General features: G+C 62.4%; 1 protein-coding gene across 8 annotated transcripts; it reads left to right on the top strand.

Moving 5' to 3' along the window:
• Positions 1 to 2582: 2582 nt before the first annotated feature.
• RBBP8NL (RBBP8 N-terminal like) lies at positions 2583 to 21135 on the top strand. 8 transcript variants are annotated; one of them, XR_011530678.1, is made up of 15 exons: positions 2583 to 2720; positions 10664 to 10808; positions 11861 to 11903; positions 12526 to 12621; positions 13315 to 13427; positions 13994 to 14066; positions 14593 to 14723; positions 14877 to 14959; positions 15232 to 15407; positions 16014 to 16734; positions 16998 to 17130; positions 17607 to 17677; positions 17774 to 17918; positions 19666 to 19848; positions 19913 to 21135. XR_011530678.1 is itself a non-coding variant. In XM_070587719.1 (14 exons), exons 2-14 carry the CDS (start codon positions 10748 to 10750, stop codon positions 19794 to 19796), a joined length of 1977 nt encoding a protein of 658 aa, XP_070443820.1. In that variant the 5' UTR covers positions 2583 to 2720; positions 10664 to 10747; the 3' UTR covers positions 19797 to 21135. The 8 variants fall into 8 exon arrangements, 4 of the variants coding, with proteins under 4 accessions (XP_070443820.1, XP_070443821.1, XP_008518416.2 ...); XR_011530679.1 differs by adding an exon at positions 18093 to 18334 and having other exon boundaries at positions 19666 to 21135; XR_011530680.1 differs by lacking the exon at positions 17774 to 17918.
• The last annotated feature ends 924 nt before the right edge of the window (positions 21136 to 22059 follow it).

Genomic DNA, 22059 nt, shown 5'->3' with positions numbered 1-22059 from the left:
CCCCACGATGGAGTCCGACTTCATCAGTTGTGACAGATGCACCTGCCTGGTGGGGGTGTTGATAACGGGGAGGTTGTGCCTATGGAGGGCAGAGGGTAATGGGAAATCTCTGTGCCTCCCTCTAAAATTTGCTGTGAACCTAAAACTGCTCTAACAAAGCTACCAAGTTAAAAAACAACTCTATTGCGGTATAGTTTGCATAAAACAAAGCTTATGTTTTTCACGTGTACAGTTGATGAGCTTTGCCAAGTTAGAACTCCCCTGTAACAACCACCACAACCAAGATATAGAACTTGCTGTTGCGGGGCAGGCCCTGTGGCTTAAGTGGTTAAGTTCACGCGCTCTGCTGCAGGAGGCCCAGTGTTTCATTGGTTCGAATCCTGGGCACGGACATGGCACTGCTCATCAAACCACGCTGAGGCAGCGTCCCACATGCCACAACTAGAAGGACCCACAACAAAGAATATACAACTATGTACCGGGGGGCTTTGGGGAGAAAAAGGAAAAAAATAAAATCTTAAAAAAAGAGAACTTGCTGTTGCCCCAGAAAGTTTCTTCTGCCCATCTGTCCACCCCTATCCCAGACCCAGGCAACCTCTGACCTGCCTCTGGCTGTCGTGGGCCAGACAGTCCTTCCCATGTCCTGTCTGTGGAGTCGGCCAGTGTCCCCCGCTGAGCGGTGCCCTCACCCCACAGGTGAGGAGATCTCCTCCTGACCACCAAGGTGGGTGGCCCCCCATTGTTGATCCACTCACCCACCCAGGCACGGGCCAGGCGAGTGTGAAGGCAGCGCTGTGAGCATCGCGGGGTTGCTGGGCTGTGGGGCAGAGACATTTACCCTTAAGAAGCTTACAGGTTTTGTTCAATTTCTAACAGGATCCAGTCAGAGACCCTGACTGTCAGCTGACCAACACTGTGGGCACCTCCTGGGGCAGACGCTGGCCCAGCTGCTGTCACAAAGCCCACTTTACAGATGAGGCCCTGGCACAGAGAGGTTGGGTGACTGGCCCAAGGTGGCCCAGCTCTCAAGGGGCAGAGTCAGGATTCCAACCTGGCTGAGGTGGGGGGAGGGGGAGCAGGACACAGGTAGGCCAGTCCTGGCCGGTTTGAGGGTCAGCACTGCTGGGGGAGGGTCTGACGCTGCCCCTGCTTCTGCCCTCCCATGGGACACCTGTTGACACACACATGCAAAGCCACAACAGTGCATACACGTATCTCTGACTCCCATCATGCCCACGGTACACCCAGCCACACACAACAAAAACACGCCCAATCATGGGCACACATGCAGGTGAACACACACAAGCTGAGAGGCAATCCACGGACCTGCATTCAAAGTCACACACACACACACGGTCCCCACACATCACACTGTGCCTGCCCTCGCTGCGTCCACTCCCTCACACGGTACACATGCAAACACACACCCGACAGCACACAGACTCCTCACCAAGGGCCCAGAGAGGAGGGGCCGGCAGCGGGCCTCGCGCAGGAGGCAACCACAAAGCTCTAGGGCCTGGCCGGACCTGGGGTGGCCTTGGCTGACCGCTACCCCCTCCCGAGAGCCCAGGGCCAGTCCAGCAGGGAGCAGGAAGTGCCTCCTGGGACCTCACCACCAGGGCTGCTGGCCTGGAGCCCAGGTCCTCTGCTCTGAGTCCTGAGCATTCCCTCAGGTTCCCCTGGGCGCCCTTGGGGGAGAGCCTCGTGGACTCCCCGGAGGCCCAGCGCTCCTCTGCAGAACTGAGGAAGGAGATGTGGGGAGGGGGCGTGGGGTGGGATGCTTAGGGGGTCGGGGTGAGGGGGCGTGGGGCGGTCAGGGCAGGGCAGCACAGGGTGGGGCGCGTGTGGAGGGGTCTGTGGGGCAGCTGCAGCCCTCAGAGGCCAGCTCTTTTCTGCATGAGTGCAGCCACTGTGGCCGTGCAGAGGACAGACACGGAAACCACAGCACCTGGCTCCTCCCGCACCCTCAGCAGCACCCCTAGGTCCAGCCCCCTGGGCACCCCCAGCCTCCTCTGAGACAGGGAGATGTCCGCCCACCTGGGCTGCCCCCCACCCCGCTCTACTCCAGGAGGGGCGGAGGGGGGAGTCCTGGGCAGGGTGTCTCCCAGACCCCACCTCCAACCTCAATTCTGGATTTCCGTCTACTGAGCTCTGATAGAGACAGGCCCGCACTCATGATGCCCAGTTTACAGACAGGGACCCCGAGGCCAGAAAGGTCAGCCCGTGGTGAGCCTGGACATGAGGCAGGAGGGGATGCTCTGGGCCAGGGGCCCCTGCTGCCACCTCTGCCCCAAGGTGACAAGACCAGCAGGTCTGCTCGCTCTTGCCCACGCCCTTCATGTCCCCACACCCCCGCAGCCCTCTGCCAGGTCCTTCATGTCCGAGGCCCTGGCTTCTCCTTGTTCACTGCCCAGCTCCAGCCAGAGGCACAGGCCACGAGGTAATTACGGGGGAAACAATCCCCTGTCTATGTGGGTTCAGACCCAACCCGTTTTGCCACTTTCTGTGCAATGGCAGAACCCGCTGGGCAGCTTTGGGCAGTCTCTGCCTCCTTTCTGCTCCTGGCTGGGAGAATCGAAAACCTGTCAAGCAGGTTTGGCTAAAATTGTGTCTTGTTGCCTCTGCAAGTTCACACACTGCTGGCTTCTATCTCTCTTGGGCGAGCAGGAGCGTCTGGCTCAGCACGGAGGTCGTGGAGGTCGACGCGGGTGAGGGGCCATGTGAGTACCCGGGGACCGGGCTGGGAGCCTCAGCTGTCCTCTGGAGGCTGGGGTCACTGTGGGGGTGCTTGCCATGGCAGCCAGAGGCCCAGCCCCTGCTTGCTGGGCAGGAGGAGGGGGCCGGTGGGGCCGGCGTGAGGAGTGCAGCCACCTGCTCTGGGGCTCCTGATCCGGGGCCGAGCAGGGGAGGGGGCTCAGTGGGCATTCTGGGCAGAGGGGCTGGGCGCAGAGGCAAGGCTGGGCCTGGCACCACTGCACCAGGAAGTCTGCGTCGTCTGGTGAGGATCTGGGGGCGCCAGGAATGGGCTGGTGGCCAGGCACTCCATCCTGGACCTGCCTCGATCCTCACAGGGTAGAGGGGGGCAGCCGGGGGGTGAGGAGCAGTGCACAGCGCCGCCGCCCACAGCTGGGTGCTGGGTGCTGTGGGACACTCCACTGCCCCTGGCTCAGTGTCCCCTGGGAGGCAGTGACAAACAGCTCCTGGAGGACACAGGACCTGCTCGGCCTCCCCCAGACAGGCCTCAGGGAGGCAGCCAGCAGCCAGGGAAGGTACAGCGGGCTGCAGTGGCCGCCCCGTCCTCAAGGAGTCGTGTTGCAGGGCCCACTGTTACCTGAGCCGCAATGCGACACCTCAGCCCGCCCAGCGAGCAAGCGAGCAAGCGCCTGCCTGTTCCTCTGTGCATGTGTCCACGTGGGATACACAACTATGTGTGCACATGTGAATGCGTGCACATGCATGTGCAGGTCTCCCTGAGCTGGTGCGGTGCCGTGTGCACAGCAGGGGAGCTGGCTGAGGGTGGCGTGCGTCTGGTGTTTGTGTGTTGGAGTGTGCACTAACGTGTGTTAGGATGTTGTTGGGGTACTGCTGCGTCCATATGTGAGTGTGGGCATCACACATGTGTGCACGTGTATTATAGGTCTATGTGGCTGGCGGATGTTAGCAACCTCCCTGGCAGTGACACCTCTCTAGATGCAACCGGCCACCATGAACTGGCCCAGGAGGTCCCTAGTTTCTGCCCTGGCTGTGCCCCTCGTGAGCTGGTGATCGTGGACAGATGACATCACTCTGAGCCCCAGGTTCCTCATCCATCAAGTAGGGGTCACTGTGGCCGTTCCACGGCGAGCGTGAGGCCCAGTGAGTCACTGCATGTGAGGCTCCCCTTGGGTGCCTGGCACGTGGGGCCTCACAGGCTGGCCCCTGACCACCTGTCGATAGGTCACTGGAGTACCCACCACATCCGAGGAGTCCCGACAGCCCAAGGAGGCACAGAGCCCCCTGCCTCCAGGAGCCGGGGTCAGGGCACACCGCCCACATCTACATTATGGACAGGGACACCAAGGCTCTGCCCAGCACCACAGAGGCCGCACAGAGGGGTTAGGGACACTGGGGCCCCTTCTCTGCTCCGAGCCTCAATGCCTGCATCTGTGGATGGGACAGTCAGCACCTCCTCGGAGGGCCGCGCGGGCTCCAGTCACATGTGCGCGCCAAGCCTGGGCACTCAGTAGGTGTTCCGTAAACACTCGTGCTGAGAACATTTTATGGGCTCTGATGGTGCACCTGGACCTGTGCAGGCCGGGCAGGAGGCAGGAGGCGGCGGGTCCCTTGGGGAACGGCAGGGTGAGGTGCAGGCAACCTGTCCTTGTGCAGCTTCCTCAGAGAAGCTTTGGGATCGGGGTGGTGCCCCTGCAGTTGATGCTATGCCCCTGCAAGTGCACAGGGCCTGGCGCGGTGCTTGGAGCAGAGCGGTCACGTGGGAAGTAGCAGCCGCTGCTATTGTTACTGCCGTGTCGTCATTAGTGTTTAGTGGGTAGGTGGATAGACAGACAGACTGATGGCAGAGAAGGAGCAAAGTCAGGGTCAAGCTCAGAATTCCCGCGCCCAAGGGGCCTGCTGGAGCAGGGGTGGCCTCAACAAGGGAACGTGGTCAGGGGTGAGGAGCCCTACGCCCACTGCCACATGCTTAGGCACCAGAGGAGCCCAGGAGCAGAGCAAGAAGCCACACCACTGCAGTCTGCTGCTCAGCCAGATGGTGCCCAGCCCAGGCCGGAGACCACAGCTGGGGCCTGGGTGACCTCCCTGTGCATAGGGGCTGGATGGCATCTGCCCTGGGCACAGCCACCAAGACTCAGTGGACTCGAAGTGTCCACACAGTGAACAACTGTACAAAGATGCTAATATGTGCCATCACTGTTGGGAGCCGAGACCACTGCCCTAAACTTGGGTTGGGGGTTGGAGGTTCTTATCCTCCTGCAAAGGGTCTTTGTGACAAGGGGACCTGAATTTGTCCAAGAGAGGAAAGGCTCCTGTAAGCAGCACTGCTAGCCCCCTGGGGGTCTCTTGTGAGGGAGGCACTAGGAGGCGGACTGCAGGCAATGGATCTCCATCTGCAGCTAACTGAGCACTCAAGCGGCCAGGTTCTGGGCTGAGGGTGCAGCACCCAGACAGACGTCACCTGGGCATGCATTACCCAGAGATGCATTTGTGTTACCCGGACATGCGTCATCTGAATAGGCATCATGCAGACAGGCATCACCCGGACAGGTGTCACTCGGACAGATGTCACCCGGACAGGCATCATGAGGACAGGCATCACCTGGACATGTGTCACCCAAACATGCATCACCTCGACAGGCATCACCTGGACATGTGTCACCCGGACAGGCATCACCCAGTCAGGCGTCGCTTGTTACTTGGTAGCAGCCTCACAACAACCTGACATGGGGGGTGGGTAGTATTACCCCACAGATGAGGAAACTGAGGCTCAGAGAGGTGAAGCAACTTGCCCAAGGTTGCACAGAAGGTAAAGGGAAGACAGGACGAACACCGGGGCTGTGGGCTCGGACACCCATGCCTTCAGCCCTCTGCCCAGGCTGACTCCCTGCCCAGTGTGAGTGGCAGGCAGACGGTCATCGGCAGGGCTGACCCACCTGCCCTTCCCTCCCACCTGCTCCTTCCAGGGGCTCAGCTCCAGCAGAGACCTTCAGGCCTGGGCCTCCAGAGTGGGTGGGGTGGGGAGCCCCTGGGCCTGCCTGGGGCCCTAAGGAGCCAAGGGTCTCTGCTCCCGCCCCTCCCTCACAGGCACCTCAGGCCACCCTCTCCTGTGCACAGGCCCCCCCCAAGGTCCCGCAGCAGCCGCCCAGCCCCTGACCCCACAGACTTGCTCCTCCATCCCAGCCCCACTGCAGCCCCCACCTCAGCCCTGGCAGCTGTGCCCGGAAGCACCCAGGCCTGAGGACAGCCCATCCCACCTTCAGAATTCCCTGAACCCTCAGCCCCCCAGCTGCCCTCGGCACTCCTGGCAAAAGCAGACCTGGCCTCCTGGGGAGGGCAGGCCCTCTGACCCCCCGGCAGGAGGCCGTAAACCCTTTACGTCCCGGGTTCATCCCGCTTCATTCCACTCATAGCCACCAACTTCTTCCCAAAAGCCCCAGAGCTTTCAGACTTCACCCTGGGTGGGGACCTGCTTGCCTCCACCTCCCCCGCCTCCCCCAGACCCTCCCTACACTCCAGGAGGCTGGAGGCTGGGACAGGGTCTGCCCCAGGAGGCAGACTCTGTCTGCTTTGTCTTGTCCAAAAGCATTTCTGTCACCTGCTCACCCTGGGACGTCACACCATCCCCACAGCACTGTCACCCATGGGCTGGGTGGCCCCGGGCCTCCGCAGGAAACAAGGGGCTCCCTGCAGGACGCAGCCCTCCCAGTTCTGCTTCCAGTCACCCGCACGGTCCTGCCCCAGGGCCTGGATCCGTGCTGTCCCTCCTGCCCAGCAGGAGAGGGTGTCTCCTGCTGTCATCCAGGGACCCTGAGAAGAATAACCAGTCAGGGCCTGTGGGGCAGTTTGGGGCACAGAGAGGACCCTGGGGGCGGGGGTGGGGGTGGGAAGCACAGGGCCCAGCGGAGGGAGCCCCTGGCCCCTGCTAACCACAGTGACGTCATCCAGAACGGTGTCTGCCTCTCGCCGGGACCCAGAGCACTCACAGGCCTCTCCTGGGCCCACGGGCAGCCCAGCCTCCGTTGGGTGGCTCCTTTATGGGCGTCAGCCCAGCCCAAGGCCCACGGCAGGTGCTGTGGGGAGAGGAGCTACCTGTCAGGCGAGTCTGGGTGGAATTTCAGGTGCTGTGGCTCCGCCCCTCCCCAGCCCTCCTTACTGGACCTGCCAGTGGCCTGAGCCCCCAGAGGCCCCAGCTCACCCTCTCACCTCCCAGGGCCCCTGCTGCAAGATAAGGATCGGCAAAGCCAGCATAGCAGGGCCACTGGTGAGCTCATCCCTGGTCCACGCAGGGCGAGGACGCAGCATCTGCTGCTCCTGAGCGAGTTCAAAGACCAACTCCCACTTCCCACTGGGTGGCCAGGGCAGAGGACACCATCTCTCTGGGCCTCAGTTTCCCCATCTGGAGAGTGGGCTCCTTGCAGTGTGGTGCGGGCTGTCGTGAAAGTGACTGGAATTCGGCGTCTTGTCTCCAAACTGCAAGGACATCCCTCATCGGGTGAGCTTCTGCTTCCGGCTGTGAGGTGGGGGATCCTCCCAAGCCCCCTTCGTTCCCAGAGCCCTCTCACCTGACACAGAGCCAAAGCAGTCACCCCCACACCCCCGGCCAGCACTGGGGGTGTCCCGGAGCCCAAGCAGGTCTGCGAAACAAGTTTGAAGAGCCCCACCTTCTCATGGGTCCACCCTCCACCACACCCCAGCTGGCCCTGCCCACCGGCTCCCAGGGCCACCGCGGGACACAGGACCACGCTCTCCTCCAGCCAGGCCCAGTCCCACATCCAGAAGTCTCAGCTTCTCCGGTGCTCTGATGCTTGACCCCAGGTGCAAGGAGCCGGCTGAGAGCCAAGCTCCACTGTTAGTCTCCCTTTGGACAGCTCCAGCGATGTGCTTGCTCTGGCCCCTGGCTTCTCTTGGGTCACAGGGCCTGCTCCCCTCAGTCAGAGATGCCCCTCCCAGAGCCCACCACCCCACCTTCCGAGAGCTCAGAGCAGTTGCGCCTCTTCTGCGCTCACCGTGCTCGAAGCCTGCAACAGCCTGGCTCCCGCTGTGCGGCATCACACTGCAATGGCAGGAGCAGTCATTCCTCCTGCCTTGGAACACTTGGCAGCCAGCATTTGGGGGCTTCCAGGTTGATCGTTGCTGTGAACATTCCCGAGTGTGTCCTCAGGGCAACCTTTGAAATGCAAATGACACTGTCTCCCCTTCGTGAGTCCGTGCTGAGGATAAGGCAGGAGCCTCGTGTGATGGGGCCGAGGGCGGGTTTTGAGCAGAGGTATCAAGGGCCCAGAGAAATGCCTCCTGGTGGGGCAGGGTGGTGGCAGGGAGCCTGATGCAGTAGCCCAGGTGATGCACCAGCGGTCCAGTGGTGGCTTGGGCCCAGGGGCATGGTGGAGGAGGAAAGGTGAGATTCTGGCCATATGAAAAAGCAAAGCTAAGTTGCTGCTGACGGGTCAGAGTGTGATGCCAGAGAAAAGTCGCGAGTGCCAGGAGCCCGGCTGTCTGTTTTTGGAGTCCAGCAGGCCCCGGGATCCTCGGGCTGAGGACCAGGAGAGGCCACTGCCCCCTGGCTCGGAGGTGAGACCCTGAGGGAAAGAGGATGGCTCTGGCCCCAAGTGGATGGGGACGGAACCAGTCTCTTCTGTATGAGATTCAGGGTGCAGAGCTGATGCTCAGAGCATGGGTCCCCTCATATGTACGACAGGGCTGGCAGCACCCTGGGCTGGTGATGGATGGGCTGGGCTCAGCCTCAGTAAATGCAAGCCAGAGTCAAAATGAACACACATGATTTCTCAGACCTGAGGTGGGCCAGGGACAAGGAGCTGGGGCTTCAGTACCCCCAGCACACACACATACACACAGCACACATGCACACACAGCACACACACTGTACATGCAGTGCACACAGAGCATACAGGCACACACAGCACACACACATACACACAGCACACATGCACACACAGCGCACACTGCACATGCAGTGCACACAGAGCACACATGCACACACAGCACACACACACTGCACATTCAGTGCACACACACAGAGCTGCACCACACACACAGCACACACACTTACACATAGCACACACACACTGCACATGCAGTGCACACATAGCACACACACACTGCACACATGCACATGAAGCACACACAGCACACCTGCACCACACACACAGCACACACACACTGCACATGCAGTGCACACATAGCACACAGCACACACACACTGCACACATGCACATGAAGCACACACAGCACACATGCACCACATGTACGCACAGTGCTCACACACATGCACCCAGCACGCTTATGCACGCACACATGCACACTGCCCAGCCCGAGAGAGGGCACAGCCTGACAGAGTGAATGGGAGCCCCGTGCAGAGGTCTGAGCTGTGGAGGCCAGAGCTTGGTCCAGCAGCTGGGCAGCCTCTGCTCACAGTGCCCCTCCCCTCACAGAAGGAGCTGGAAGAGACTTCCCCAGAAGGGCTCTGTGTGTTGCAACCGGCTAATGGGTTCACAGAGCGTGTAATGTGCACCCAGAGCCACTGCAGGCCAGGCCTGGCCAAGCCTCCCGACCTGCTGCCCAGCCTCCCAGGCCTGGGGCCAATCTGTGACCACAGAGGGAGGGGAAGGAAGAGGAGTGGAGGAAGGAGAGAGGGAGGAGGGGGAATGAGGGATAGGGGAAAGGGGAGGAGGCAGCCACAGCCCCATGAGCTTGCTGCTCCCAGCCCGGGACCTCTCCAGGCTGGTGGGGGCTCAGAGAGGCCTGGAAGGGTGTGAGGACGAGAGTGCCTGGGCCCCAGGCCCTGTCCCTTTAATTCTGACCTGTGTGAAGGGACCAGGGCTGCATCAGGGCGGGACCTCTGTAAGGAGGGTCCTGGAGAGAGGAGCACCGTGATGGCGATGATGGCGGGAGACTAGGTGATGACCTGGCTCTGCGAGGTGCGGGTCCCACCCTCAGCTCCGCCAGTGGGTGGGCACCATCCACCCCGAACTCTGCATCCTGCCTCTCCAGCAAGGATGGTAACAGAAGTTCCCACAAGGCGGATGGGCGGTGCGCACTGGTGGCCTCGCTGCCTGTTCATGGCTGCCACAGGGGTCTGACGCAAGGATTGAGGGGCTCTTGCCTGGCAGAGGCTGGCACCTGGCACCACGGTGAGGAAGCTGCTGCTGGGCGGAGCCCCAGCCTCATACCTGGCTCCAAGCTGGACCCTGCAGGACCCCACAGGATGCTCACAGGTGCCCAGACACGGGTGCCTTGGCCGCCACCCAAAGGAAGCAAGAGCAGCTCAGAGAGGCTAGCACTCACAGGGCACACGGCAGGCAAGGTCTATCCAGCACCCAGCTTGGGCTCTCAGCCCCACATTGTTCATTTTAGAAAACATTCTGTGGGAGGCACAGAAAAGGGCCCAGACCATGAGGGGCGACTGGGTGAGTTTCCACCGAGGCAGTGCGCGTGGTCGCCAGCTCCTGGATGGGAGAGACCCTCTGGCCTCCGGCCCCCACCATGTACCCATTCATGTACCCGGTCCTTCCCATGGGTGAATGTGCCATGGCTTACTGACCTGCCGCCATGGGTGGCCTGAGTGTCTCCAGTCTGGGGCCTCGTGAACACGCATGCCTTGTGCCGTCATGACACCAGCACCAAGCAAGAGCCGGCGCCTTTGGGGACCTGCTCTGCTGGGAGAACTGGATTAGGGAATTGAGATTGAGAGAAAATGCCCCATCCCTGCTGTCCCCCACCAAGTTCCCCTCCGGCGTGGACGTGACCCAGTGGGGGTGGCATGGGGTGGCCCAGAGGACAGGACTCTGCCCCACCATGGCGGTGGTTCTGCTCCCACACCCACGGGGACAGGCGCTCACCTCCTCTCTGGGCAGTGGCCCCTGACTGGACCCTGCAGCCTCCAGGCCCTTCCTGAGCCAGCGTGACCCTCTCCCGCCTTCCTCCTCCACAGGCTAGAAGCAGAGGGCTGGTAGAGGCCGAGGGGCTGTCCCACACCCTGAGCAGAGAGGAGCCTGGGCCGGGGCCCTGGGGAGCCATGGAGAGCTTCGTGGAGTCTCTAAACAGGCTGAGGGACATCCATGAGAACGAGGTCCTGGGTGAGTGCGGGGTCTGCACAGTCTCCATCGACGGCGGGTCTAAGGGCCTGGCCAGGCACTCCCGCAGGCTGCCTCCAATCCTGCCAAACCTGGGGACCGCCCCTTCCAGGCCCAGCAGGGGAGTCTCAACCCAGAGCCCAAAGCTGAAAGTGCCCAGGTGCCTGGCTGCAGACCAGCACCCCAGGCGTGGCCCCAGAGAGGGGTCCTCCCAAAGGGAGGCCCACGGCAGAGCAGATATACAAAGCTGGACCAGACCGCAGAAAGCCGAGGGGCTCTGGTCCAGACGGGCCCTTGCCCACGGGGGCCTCGGCATCCCCAGAAGGGAGGTCGCCCGCCTCCAGGAATGGGAGCTTGTGGCTTGGGGAGCCTGTATGGAGCATTCCAGGGCACTGAGCTGAAATCCCCTTGCTTCCCCCAGGACACCCAGGCCAAGGTCGCCCCAGCCTGCACACCTGTCCCATTCCCACACTGGCGACAGGGCTGTCCCGTGCTCCTCTGCACTTCTGTGACCTTTCCCGTGTGTGTAATGAGCACTCACACACACCCTGAGGGCCCAGAGGGCCTGGGTCACCTCCCCAGCAACCCAGAGGTGGGGGCTCTTGGGATAGCAGGCCAAGATGGACCACGGTGAGGTAGCAAGGAGGGGGTCTGCTGGGCTCTCCCCCCAAGAGCCTGTTCTATTTCAACACTAGTTGCATCCCCCCCAAAAAACGCCCCTCCTGGTACTTGGCCAGGTGGCTGGTCATTGCCAGTATCAGGGTCCCTACAAACCTCCAGACAGACCCTAGAGCCAGAGACCCCAGGGGAGGGAGACACTGGGCCCGGACCAGGGGTCCCAGGCAGCCACGAGACTGGCAGAAGATGACAGCGAGCACAGACCGGGAACCCACCATGTGGGGCGGCCTCAGGGGAGTCAGTGAGGGGACCTGGGCAGGCGTGGGGGTCTGGAGAGGTCCCTGTTTGACACCCAGGGACAGGAGGTGCCCTGGGCTCTGCTGAAGGAGGGGGCAGTGTCTGGGCCTGACCCTCCCCTCGCTTCCTCGCTCCTCCAGGCCTGCAGAACAAGCTTCTGGAACTGAACTCAGAGAGGTGCCGGTGAGTCAGGCCGGGCTCTAACCCAGCAGGAAACAGATGAAAAGGACTGCGGCTCCCCAGTCACTCACTTCAGGCCCCCGCAGCCCAGGGCACTGCCACTGTCCGTGATGCAGAAGGGGAAACTGAGGCTCGGCGTGGGCAGGGCATTGGGGGCAGTTACTGGTCCACAGTCATGCCTCGAGTAGCTGCTGGAGCTGGAACTGGAAGCTCCAGGCCCACCTGAGGGCACAGGGAGCCTCACGGGGGCTGGGCAACCCATGTCCACTCCAGGACCCTCCGGGACCTGTGATCACAGACAGGAACCTCATCTGAGCCCTCAAGACCCAAGGGGTGGGCTCCCTGCGTCCCCATGTCACACACGGGGCTTCAGTTCTGTAGCGCTACAAGTGGCACCTGGACAGGACAGAAGTCCCCAAGGTGGCCACAAGCACCTGCACTTGGGCGCGCCGGGTTCAGCACTGCCCTCGGGAGGCCCCACTTTATAAGGCGGTCCCGCAGCAGGGCGCACCCAGAAGACCCAGCCCAGGACAATGCCAGGGCAGTGGGAGAGGCCACTGGGGCGCGGGCAACATGGGGCTCCCCAGGCAGAGCAGGACGCCCCCTCGACTGTTTTCCCCCACAGGGACGCCCAGAGGGTGGAGGAGCTCTGTGCCAAGAACCACCAGCTCAGGGAGCAGCAGAAGGCACTGAAGGAGAACGTGCGGGTGCTGGAGAACAGGTGAGCAGGGAGAGGGCCACCAAACAGCCCCGCTCGTGATGGGGGCAGGGGAACAGGTGAGCAGGGAGAGGGCCACCAAACAGCCCCGCTCGTGATGGGGGCAGGGGAACAGGTGAGCAGGGAGAGGGCCACCAAACAGCCCCGCTCGTGATGGGGGCAGGGGAACAGGTGAGCAGGGAGAGGGCCACCAAACAGCCCCGCTCGTGATGGGGGCAGGGGAACAGGTGAGCAGGGAGAGGGCCACCAAACAGCCCCGCTCGTGATGGGGGCAGGGGAACAGGTGAGCAGGAAGAGGGCCACCAAACAGCCCCGCTCGTGATGGGGGCAGGGGAACAGGTGAGCCAGGAGAGGGCCCCCTAACAGCCCCGCTCGTGATGGGGCGGCAGGGGGAAGCAAAGATGAGAAGGATTCCATGAAGAATGAGTTTGGGAAGCTCTGGGGTAACTAACCCAGGGAGGTTTCTTCACTGCAGGACCTCTCAGAGCCTTAAGTAAACTGCATTTTCAAGGTTCCTTCCCGAACCCAAGAAAACATGGAATGCTTAGCCGGCAGGGCAGGGGATGTGGCAGGGCTCCCACGGAACACAGATTGGGAAAGGCAGGGGACATCCTAGGAGCGAGGCGATGAGGGTCCCAGCCCCCTGTGGGCCTCCACCCGCCTCCTCAGAGTGGCCTCTTGCCCCCTGCCCTGCAGGCTGCGGGCCGGCCTGTGCGACCGCTGCATGGTCACCCAGGAGCTGGCTAGGAAGAAGCAGCAGGAGTTTGAGAACTCACTTCTCCAGAACCTGCAGCATGTCTTCATCCTCAGTGAGCCCTCCCTGGGCCCCCGGCGCCTCAGTGTCCCCTCCTGTGGAGGACCAGTGACCCCCAGAGCCTGCTCAGGCTGACATGGGGTTGCAGGGAAAGGGGAGAAGGCAATCCCGGCCTAGGCCATCTGGGGGGCAACCCCACACCCCAATTTACAGACAAATGGTACAAGGCCCCCAGCTGACCCATGCATGTCCCTACTCCCAGTCACCTGGGTGGAGGTGTCCCTGCCCTCTCAGGGCCTCAGCTCCCTCCTCTCTGTGATGAGGAGGGGTCCCGCAGAGTCCTGAGGTCCTACTGGTCCTACTAAGGAGGAGGACAAGCCCCCTTCCCTTGGGGGATGCCCAGGGACAAGCTTGGGGGGTCCCATCACTTTTCGCAGCCTCAAGGCTGGCGCTGTTCACTCAATAACATCTAGTCGTCTGCTCACGCGGAGCTTCACGGGGCACCTACTGTGTGCCAGGCTGGCGCCAGTGCCCATGTCACCGCTGGGGAGGACAGGGAGGGGGCTTCCCTGGGGCTGTGCCTCCCCTCCCTGGCCCTTCGCTCATCAGTGCCTTTTGCAGCCAACGAGCTGAGCCGGCTGCAGGAGGAGAATGAGGCCTTGAAGGAGGAGGTGAAGCGGCTCCAGGGCCCTGGGTGAGTGGGGAAGGCACCAGGGGGCGGAACACCCGCGATCCCCAATACCCTGCCCTCAGCAGGCGCCCAGCACAGTCTGCAGGACACCAGGGCACACAGCGCAAGAGGGAGGGGCGAGGAACACCGTGCCGGACCCAGGCCCAGCACTGGGGTAGGGGTCCCACAGGCCGTCACCACAGAACAGAATTCCAACCTCCCATGGTCTGTAAGCACAGCCACCCTGTACACGGACAGGAGCCCCAGGGGACACCCTAGAAATGGAGCGGGTCCCCAGCACGCACTGCGGCTCCAACCTTGAGGCTCTGCTGGAGACACCTCTGTGAGAGGAGCCAGCGGGGATCTGCTCCACCCTGCACTGTGAGGTGGAGCAACTGCAGGCAGCGTCAGGAGAGCTGTCCTTCCAGGTCACCCGGACGTCTCCAGAGAGGTGGCTTGGCCCCCAGAAGGGCGCCCGGGCCTCTCTGATCATCTCTGGGGGCACTACCCTCCCTCACCCTCCCTGCCTTTGCCTCCTTTCCGGAGACAGGCCCAAATCCCAGGGCACGGAAGGCGCCTCGGATCCCCCCTCACCCCTGCGGCTCCCCTCCCTGGGCACCCAGAAGGCCGTCACTGAGAAGCCACCAGGAGGCCACAAGGAGGCCGAGGACGACCACCTAGGTCTGGGTCCATGGGGAAAAGGTGCCACAGGGGACGGGAGAAGCCAGGAGGCCCGGGCACCACAGGACGGTGGGGTCTGTGGCCGTGGGGCGGAGCTGCCCACCCCTCGGAGCGCCTCCCAACCTGTCCTGCCCACTGCTTCTCCTCCCACAGAAAAGTCTCTGGGGTACGGGACGTCTCCAGTGGCCAAAATCTCCCCGGGGGCCAACCTGCCTGAGCCACGGGCCCCAGACATGGTGAGGGCGAGGGACCCAAACCCACTCCTCTCTACCAGGCAGCTCTGGGCAGGAAGCTGGCAGCTGCCAGCCCTGCTGTGTGCCAGGCACTGCCTGCCAGCCCCACATGGCATGTGCCTGTCCTCTATGCCAGGCAGGGACCACTGAGCTCCATTCAACATGGGTGGAGGCGAGGCTCAGAGTGGGTGGGTGACCTGCCCAAGGTTGCACAGAGAGCCAGGGCAGAGGGCAGCAGCTGGCCTCACCCAGGCTGACCCATCCACTCTGTGCAGAGCCCCCAGCGCATCTCCAACCAGCTGCATGGGACCATTGCCGTGGTGCGGCCGGGGTCCCGGGCCTGCTCTGCTGACCAGGGCTCTGCCAACGAGACACCCCCACTGCCACCTGCCAGATGTAGCCCACCCAGCCCACCTTGCCCACCTTACGAGAACAGCCTCCCCCTGGACAGGTGAGGCCCCGCCCACTGCCACCACCAGGAGGGACCTCAGCTGAGCACCCAGTCTCCAACTCTGTCCCACCTTTCGGGAAGGATTCGTGGCCCAGGGAGCCCCTCTGATTCTCCCACCAGCAGCCCCTGACCTTCCTTGGCTTCACTCTCCCGGACACCCTGCCCAGAGCAAAGTTCCCAGGTGGACATCTCCTGAATGGCCAGGACTGGGTGGAGGGACATGGGGGAAGGAGATGGGCCCCACACCAAGCCTCTCATGGTGGTGTAAGACCACTTTGGGTGTCTGAGAGGAGCGTGGGTGGGGTTGAGGTGGACACACAGTTGGGCCAGGTGGCTCAAGGTGATGGGGCAGGTAGCTGATGCCCAGAAGGGGGAGAGGCCTCACTGTGCAGGACCCTTCTCGGTGCTCCAGGTCACCTCTGATCAGGTCCACGACTACCCACACGGCTTGGCCTCCAGAGCTGGGGTCCCAGAGCCCACCCCTCTCCTCTACCCACCCTGTGACCCAGGGCTGCTCCCCTCAACTCTCTGGGCCCCGCTCCCCACAAGTGAAATGGGGCTAACAGGAAACGGGCCATGGCCACTGGGCTTCTCCTCCCCTCACAGCCTCCTGCGGGCTTCCCAGCCCTCCACCATGACCTATGAGTCCCTGAAGCGCTCCCTCCAGGCTGACCGCCTCTGCCTCCTGAACCACCACCTGTCCCTGCACCTTCGGAGGCCCCACAGCAGCCCCCAGGCCTCTGCCACAGCCCCCGGTGGACCCTGGCCCCAAGGCCTGAAGGCCGGGGAGGCAGAGGCCTGGGAGGAGCCGGCCAGCCTCCTGGGCCTGCCGGGCACCCTGGTGGATGTCAGGGACCCGCGGCTAGAGGGGGCACTGCATCTGCTCCTGGCCCAGCAGTTGCGGGCACGGGGGCGGGTGGGTGGTGCCAGGCTGAGGGGCCTGCGCACCCCAGGCAGGACACCACCTTCCCCATCAGCGGGCTCTGACTCCGAGGTCCCCCAGGGCCCTGAGGGCAAGGCAGCTGGGGCAGCCCTGCTCAGAGGGCAGCACACACAGCCCACAGCCCCGGGCAGTCCTAGGAGGAAGGACGCCATAGCCCCACAGGACTATGTCCCAGACAAGCCCCTGGACCTCTCAGAGAGGGGCCGGGGCAGGGATGCCTCCAAACCCACTGGCCAGCTGGGGTCGCTCAGCCCAACTGCCCACACGCCCAGCCCCACGCTGCCCCAGGGAGCGGAGCCACCTGTCCAGTCTGGGCCCCAGGGACTCAGCAATGGCACTAAGGAACCCAGAGCACCAGACCCAGGAGAGCACCCCACACCCTTGGTAAGGGCCCGACCCTCTTCTTGGCCTCCATGAGCCCCCACCCCAGGCCAGCATCCAGCCAGGTCCCAGGCTGCCCTCTTCCCTCTGCTCCACCAAGCCAGTTCCCAGTGACAAAGCCTGGCTGCCTGATTCACACTAGAGAGGAGTTGGCTGACCCTCCAGCTGCGGCCCCAGCCAGAGTCCCACAGACTTTGCCCCAGGCTGGGTTGGGGGGCAGGGCAGTCACCTCAAATGAACTCCAGCCACTTGCTTGCTGCCCCCAGGACCCCCCACATCCTCTCCCAGGGCCCCAGCCCAGCCTGCCCTCTTCAGGCCGGATGGGAGATGAGGCCAGAGGGAGGCTAAAACTGCCCTCCTGCCTGCAGACGCCTGATGCTGATGGCCACCCAGATAAAGGTGAGTGCCCCAGGTCACGAGAACCCAGGAAGTGGTGCCGTAGTGGGGAGGGAGGTGCAGTGGTCAACGTCAGCTGGGGGGGGACCTGTCCCAGGGTCCAGCTCAGCCCATGGGCCTCACTGGTCATACCCTGCAGACCCAGAACGGACTTGAGGGCCCAGGGTGGGCACGTCGCTGACCATAGGCAGTGAAGGGAACAGCATCCTAGCAATTAGGGCTTCAGGGCGGGTAGTGAGCTCCCCGTCACACAGCAACCAAGCCAGGAGACACCCTGCTGGTGGGGTCATTGTACCAGGCACTGGAGACACTGGACCCGGGTTCGACCCTAGGGTGGGTTACTCGGTCCCTCTGTACCTCAGTTTCCTCGTCTTCAGAGTTGTTGCCACTTGTCCTAGTGTGGCAGGCTAGAGAAGCCTGTGCTTCCGCTAGACTCCTGGGCCCCCAGCCTGACCTGCCTTGTACCCTGCGTCCCGCAGGGCTCAGCCAGGCTGAAGCACAGCGGCCAGAGGCAGACGACCAGGATAAGCCAGACACCTCAGACAGAGAGGTGGGTCCCCGGCCACATGTTCGGGTGGGGCCGTCTAGAGGGCTACCCAGGCTTGGAGGGAGGGTCCTGGCACTGACCATGCCCCTGCTCCCCGAGGTGGGCCTGAGCTCCGAGGGGGGGGCCACGCCGAGCATGCCAGAGGAAGGCCCCATGTGCTTCTGCTCCAAGGAACGCAGGCAGGGCCTGCAGCAGAAGAGGAAGCAGGCCCTGGACTCAGACCCAGCAGACCTGTGGGGCGAAGGTACAGCAGCTGGGGGCGGGGGGCACAGCACCAACACCCCACCCCACCTTTCTAGCCACTTGGAAGCGAGAAACCAGCCCCTGAACCTCTCCCAGAGCAGGCCCCCTAAGCGGAGGGCCCCAGGGTCGGGCCTGTGTGGATCCTGAGTCCACTCCCTCCTCACTGCATAGCCAGGCTGGTGCCTTCAACCTGAGCCTCAGTTTCCCCCGGAAAGGAGGGGGCGATACCAGAGCTAGTACGAGAGTCCAGTGGGACAAAGTCATGACCACGGTCTTCGTCCTCACGGAGGAGAAGGGCATCCTGGCCACAAGCAGCCCCAGGCCTGGCCGTCCTGAGCCCCACTCCTCTCCCGGGCCCACCCGGGCAGCGACTCCTGGACCCTCTCATCCACCTTCAATGAGGAGCAGCGGTAGAGGGTGCAGCCCTCTGTGTGTGTGTTGGGGGGGGGGGGGGGGTTGTTCCCCAGGGGAATTGGGAGCTGCTCAGTGTTTGCCAAGGGTGGAGCTGTGGCTCCTCCCAACAGGGCCAGCAGAGCAGTGGACCCCAGACTGAGGGTGTCAGGATGACCTCCCACTTCCTGCTCTGGCCACACAGGCAGCTCCGCGGGGCCTCCAGATGCCCGCGAGAGCTTTCGAACGCCTGAGCTAATAATGGCTGCTGCCCTGGTGTTTGTCCAAGCAGGCTCACGATGCGGTGGGCTGGGCTGTGAGCACCACAATGTGCCATTGTTGCTGGGAAGGTGACAGCGGCCCCTGTTTGCTCTGGGGAGTGGTGGAGGCCTGCATACCTGTCTGATTGCCAGGCACTTCCTGCTGGGCACATTCAGAACCTGTCCTGGTGGGCACAGTCCGTAGGGGTGCATGGGTGTCTGCTCCCACCCTCCACCCTGAGCAGGGCCCACCCCCCGAGCCTCCCACCAGGCCAGGACAGGGGCTCCGCAGCAGGCACCCACACCCAGCAACACCCACACTGGTGATCAGTGAGCATGAGGCCCTTGCTCAGCTTGTGGCCAGCACCGCTATGTGCCAGAGAGGGTGCCCTCGGCTCAGCGCCAGGGACAGCACCCTTGTGTCTTGTGCCCCCCGGAGAAGTGCCAGGTGGCATCCAGTCGTTACTGCCTTTGGGCCTCCTGCCCCTGCCCAATGATGCATCGTCTCTGTTTCAGAGACGGGGAACTGAGATGCAGAGAGGTGAGGTAACTTGCCCAAGGTCACAGAGCTGGTACATGGGGTCAGGACTCCAAGCTGACCTGTCTGACCCAGAACCAGAGCTCGTTCTGCATCAGAGACAGACATGGGGCCCAGTATCTTGGCAGGTCCCAGGGACCGGATGCCCCTCCCTTGTGGCCCCAGCCCAAGGGTAGTCTCCTGGGGGCACCCAGCCAGTGTCTCAGGGATTCTGAGAGCATTTCACCAGAAGTTCAGTTTATCCAGAATGTCCCAGGCCCTCTGCAAGCCAGTGAAGGAGACACTAAGGCCAGGCCACCTCCAGGGTCACACCCTGGGGGGTGGGTCCACCCTTCCACCAAGTTCCCACGGCTCACCCTCCGTCAGGCCACCACTGCTCTGCTGTCTGCTTCTGTCAGGAACAAGTGGATTCTGCCAGTGTGGGCTCTGAGTGACAACTGCCCATGCCCAGAGACTGTCCACGAGGCCCTGGGGAGTAGGGGAACCCAGTGTCACTGCAAGGGAGGATACAGAAGGCCACTGCTGTGCCTCCCAGCCTAACCTCTGTCTGCTTCCCACAGCCTCCAAGAAGCTGTCCCGAGGGAGAAGGAACCCAGGGGAGCCCCTGATGGCGGCCGAGGAGCCCAGGGGCCTGAGGGACCCAGAGGACAGCAGCCCCTCACCCAGCAACAGCAGCTGGGAGGAGACCTAGCAGGCTGTGCCCGGGGTACCACAGCCTGCCCAAATGCACTCCCCACCTGACTGCCCATGGCCAGGACAGCCCACACCACCAGCTCAGCAGCAGCCTAGCACAGGCGAGGGGACTAGGTCCTGGCCCATGTGCAGAGGGGCTGGGAAGGCCGAGAGGGGGTCTTTGTCTTGTCTTTCAAACCCCTCCATCTTAATCCACCTCAGAAATAACCCTGCCGTCCTACCCTCACCCCAACATCTGCTCCCTTGGGGAGAGTGGGGGTCCGGGAGGCATGGGAGGCAGAAATCGCTCAGGCTCCAGCCCAGCCCTCACCTCCGCTGTGCACAGGCAGCCCCTCCCAGGCTGTGCCCCCTAACTCCTACTGCCCCAGTTTCCTCTGGCATCGCAGACTCCCCGGGCCCTGCACGCCTGGCCCCCCCTTTCCTAATGGGGCATGGAGCTCCGAGAGGCAGTCTCGGGCGCCCCCTCGTGGAATCCCACACACAGGCACTGGGTGGCAAGTGCAGGGGAGGCTGGAGGGCAGTGGTGCAGTGGAGAGGGTCCCCAGGGTGCTCAGGAGACAAAGCTGTAAAGAAGGATGGCGTATGCAGTTGGCAGGGTCGGGGGTCAGCCGGGCCTCCACCTGCCTGGGCAGGTAACTCGAGAGGCTCTTGAATGCGTCCAGAGACGGGGAGGTCACTCCGTTGCAGGAGGACAGGATCAAAACCAGCCCCATTTGCAGAGTTACAGGGACCAGGGTGCCCCCGAGGAGGGACTTGGGGGGGCAACAGAACAGAAAATGAGCACCAGCACATGGGACCACACACAGAGCCCCCTCCTCACTGACACTCCTGAGTCCTCAGCCGCACGTCTGCCACTGACCAGTTAGCCATCTGCATGACCACATGGCAGCTCACCCAGAATCTACCCTCAGCACTTGGGGATATTCTGACACTTTAGGAGGGCATGTCTCAAGTGCCTCCGTGGGAGGAATGTAAACAGGTTCCTGGACCCCACCCCAGACCCACTTGAGCCTGGGAATCTGTATTTTAAGAAGCTCCCAGGGGCAATTCCCCTGGACATGAAGTTTGAGAACTGCCCCTTGCAGGGCAAAGGTAGGACATGGGGCAATGACTGGGCTGGGTGAGGCCTGGAGCAAACTGGGAGTGCAGGCCTGACTAAGGAGAGCAATGCTCCCCCGCTTGCTCACTGCAGCCTGTCTGCCTGCTGGCTCGAGGGGCCAGAGGGACTAAATTCCCAAGAGATAAGTGTAGGGGTGTGTGTGCATGTAAAACTTCCCAGCTGTTAACAGTTGCTTTGATTTTTCTGAAATCAAATAAAACAGAACCTGTGTACTGCATTCACATTGACTTGCAGGCTGAGGGTGGCTCATGGGCACCCTGGGTGGAGGAGAATCCACACAGGGCAGAGCCCAGGAGAGAGTGCAACAGGACCTGGAAGGAGACCGCGTTCCTCCCAGAGTCCCTTCAGCACCCTCAAAGCTGAACAGAGTGCCAGGTGGCAAAAGAGAATCATCTACAGGGCCAGCTCCATCACGGCACAGCAGACAAGCACGGATTTGGAGCTGAGGGGCAATTAAAGGGGTAACATCCCTCCATCACTCCATCCTCCCATTGCTCCCTTTTTATTTTCCCCATCTGACATCAGCTTAACTGTTAGCTCCCAGTTTGTCAGTCTCCCCTCACCTGTCGGGGGTCCTTCTAACAGTCACAGCTGGCCAGGACGGAGGGCCCATCGTGCCCCATGCCATGCTCAGCACTTGTAGTCCTGGTCAGACTCCTCCCTTACAGGAAACTCACGAAGCACACGGTTAGCACCCCCACTGTACAGGCAGAGAACCTGAAGCTCAGGGAGGGTAAGTAACTCACCCGAGGTCACCCAGCTGGCAGGTGGCAGAGGAGCCTGAATCTGGAGCCCACACTCTTAGCTACTCCAGTCCCAGCACCCCCACCCACCCCACCCCCAGCATCAGCGGGCACCAGGACTCCCTGAGAGGGGCCTTCAATGCGTAGTTTTCCTTCCATTTCTCAGAAATGCCACTCCCCAGGAACACCTGACGGTGCACACTCAGTCCCCATCACACACTTGGTCAAACCCCACATTCTACCCAACAGAAAACTGCCCACTTTCCCTCCCAGGTGAGGGAGAGGTTGTGAAGGCCACTTTGGAAGGGCAGAGGGAAAAGGAAAGAGGACAGACTGGGCATTGGACAGCCTACCCGTGGTGGCAAACAAAGGTTGGTAGGAGGAAACACGGCCAAGGT

Source organism: Equus przewalskii, chromosome 21 (assembly GCF_037783145.1).
Source record: "Equus przewalskii isolate Varuska chromosome 21, EquPr2, whole genome shotgun sequence".
Taxonomy (NCBI): domain Eukaryota; kingdom Metazoa; phylum Chordata; class Mammalia; order Perissodactyla; family Equidae; genus Equus; species Equus przewalskii.
This window is presented reverse-complemented; position numbering and strand designations above follow the sequence as displayed.

Excerpts from the sequence above, each read along its gene's own strand:
- RBBP8NL (XM_008520194.2), top strand. The coding sequence starts at position 10,748 with ATGGAGAGCTTCGTGGAGTCTCTAAACAGGCTGAGGGACATCCATGAG. Across the intron at positions 17,131-17,606 it reads TGATGGCCACCCAGATAAAG|GGCTCAGCCAGGCTGAAGCA; the intron begins GTGAGTGCCCCA and ends TGCGTCCCGCAG. Across the intron at positions 17,919-19,665 it reads AGCAGACCTGTGGGGCGAAG|CCTCCAAGAAGCTGTCCCGA; the intron begins GTACAGCAGCTG and ends TGCTTCCCACAG.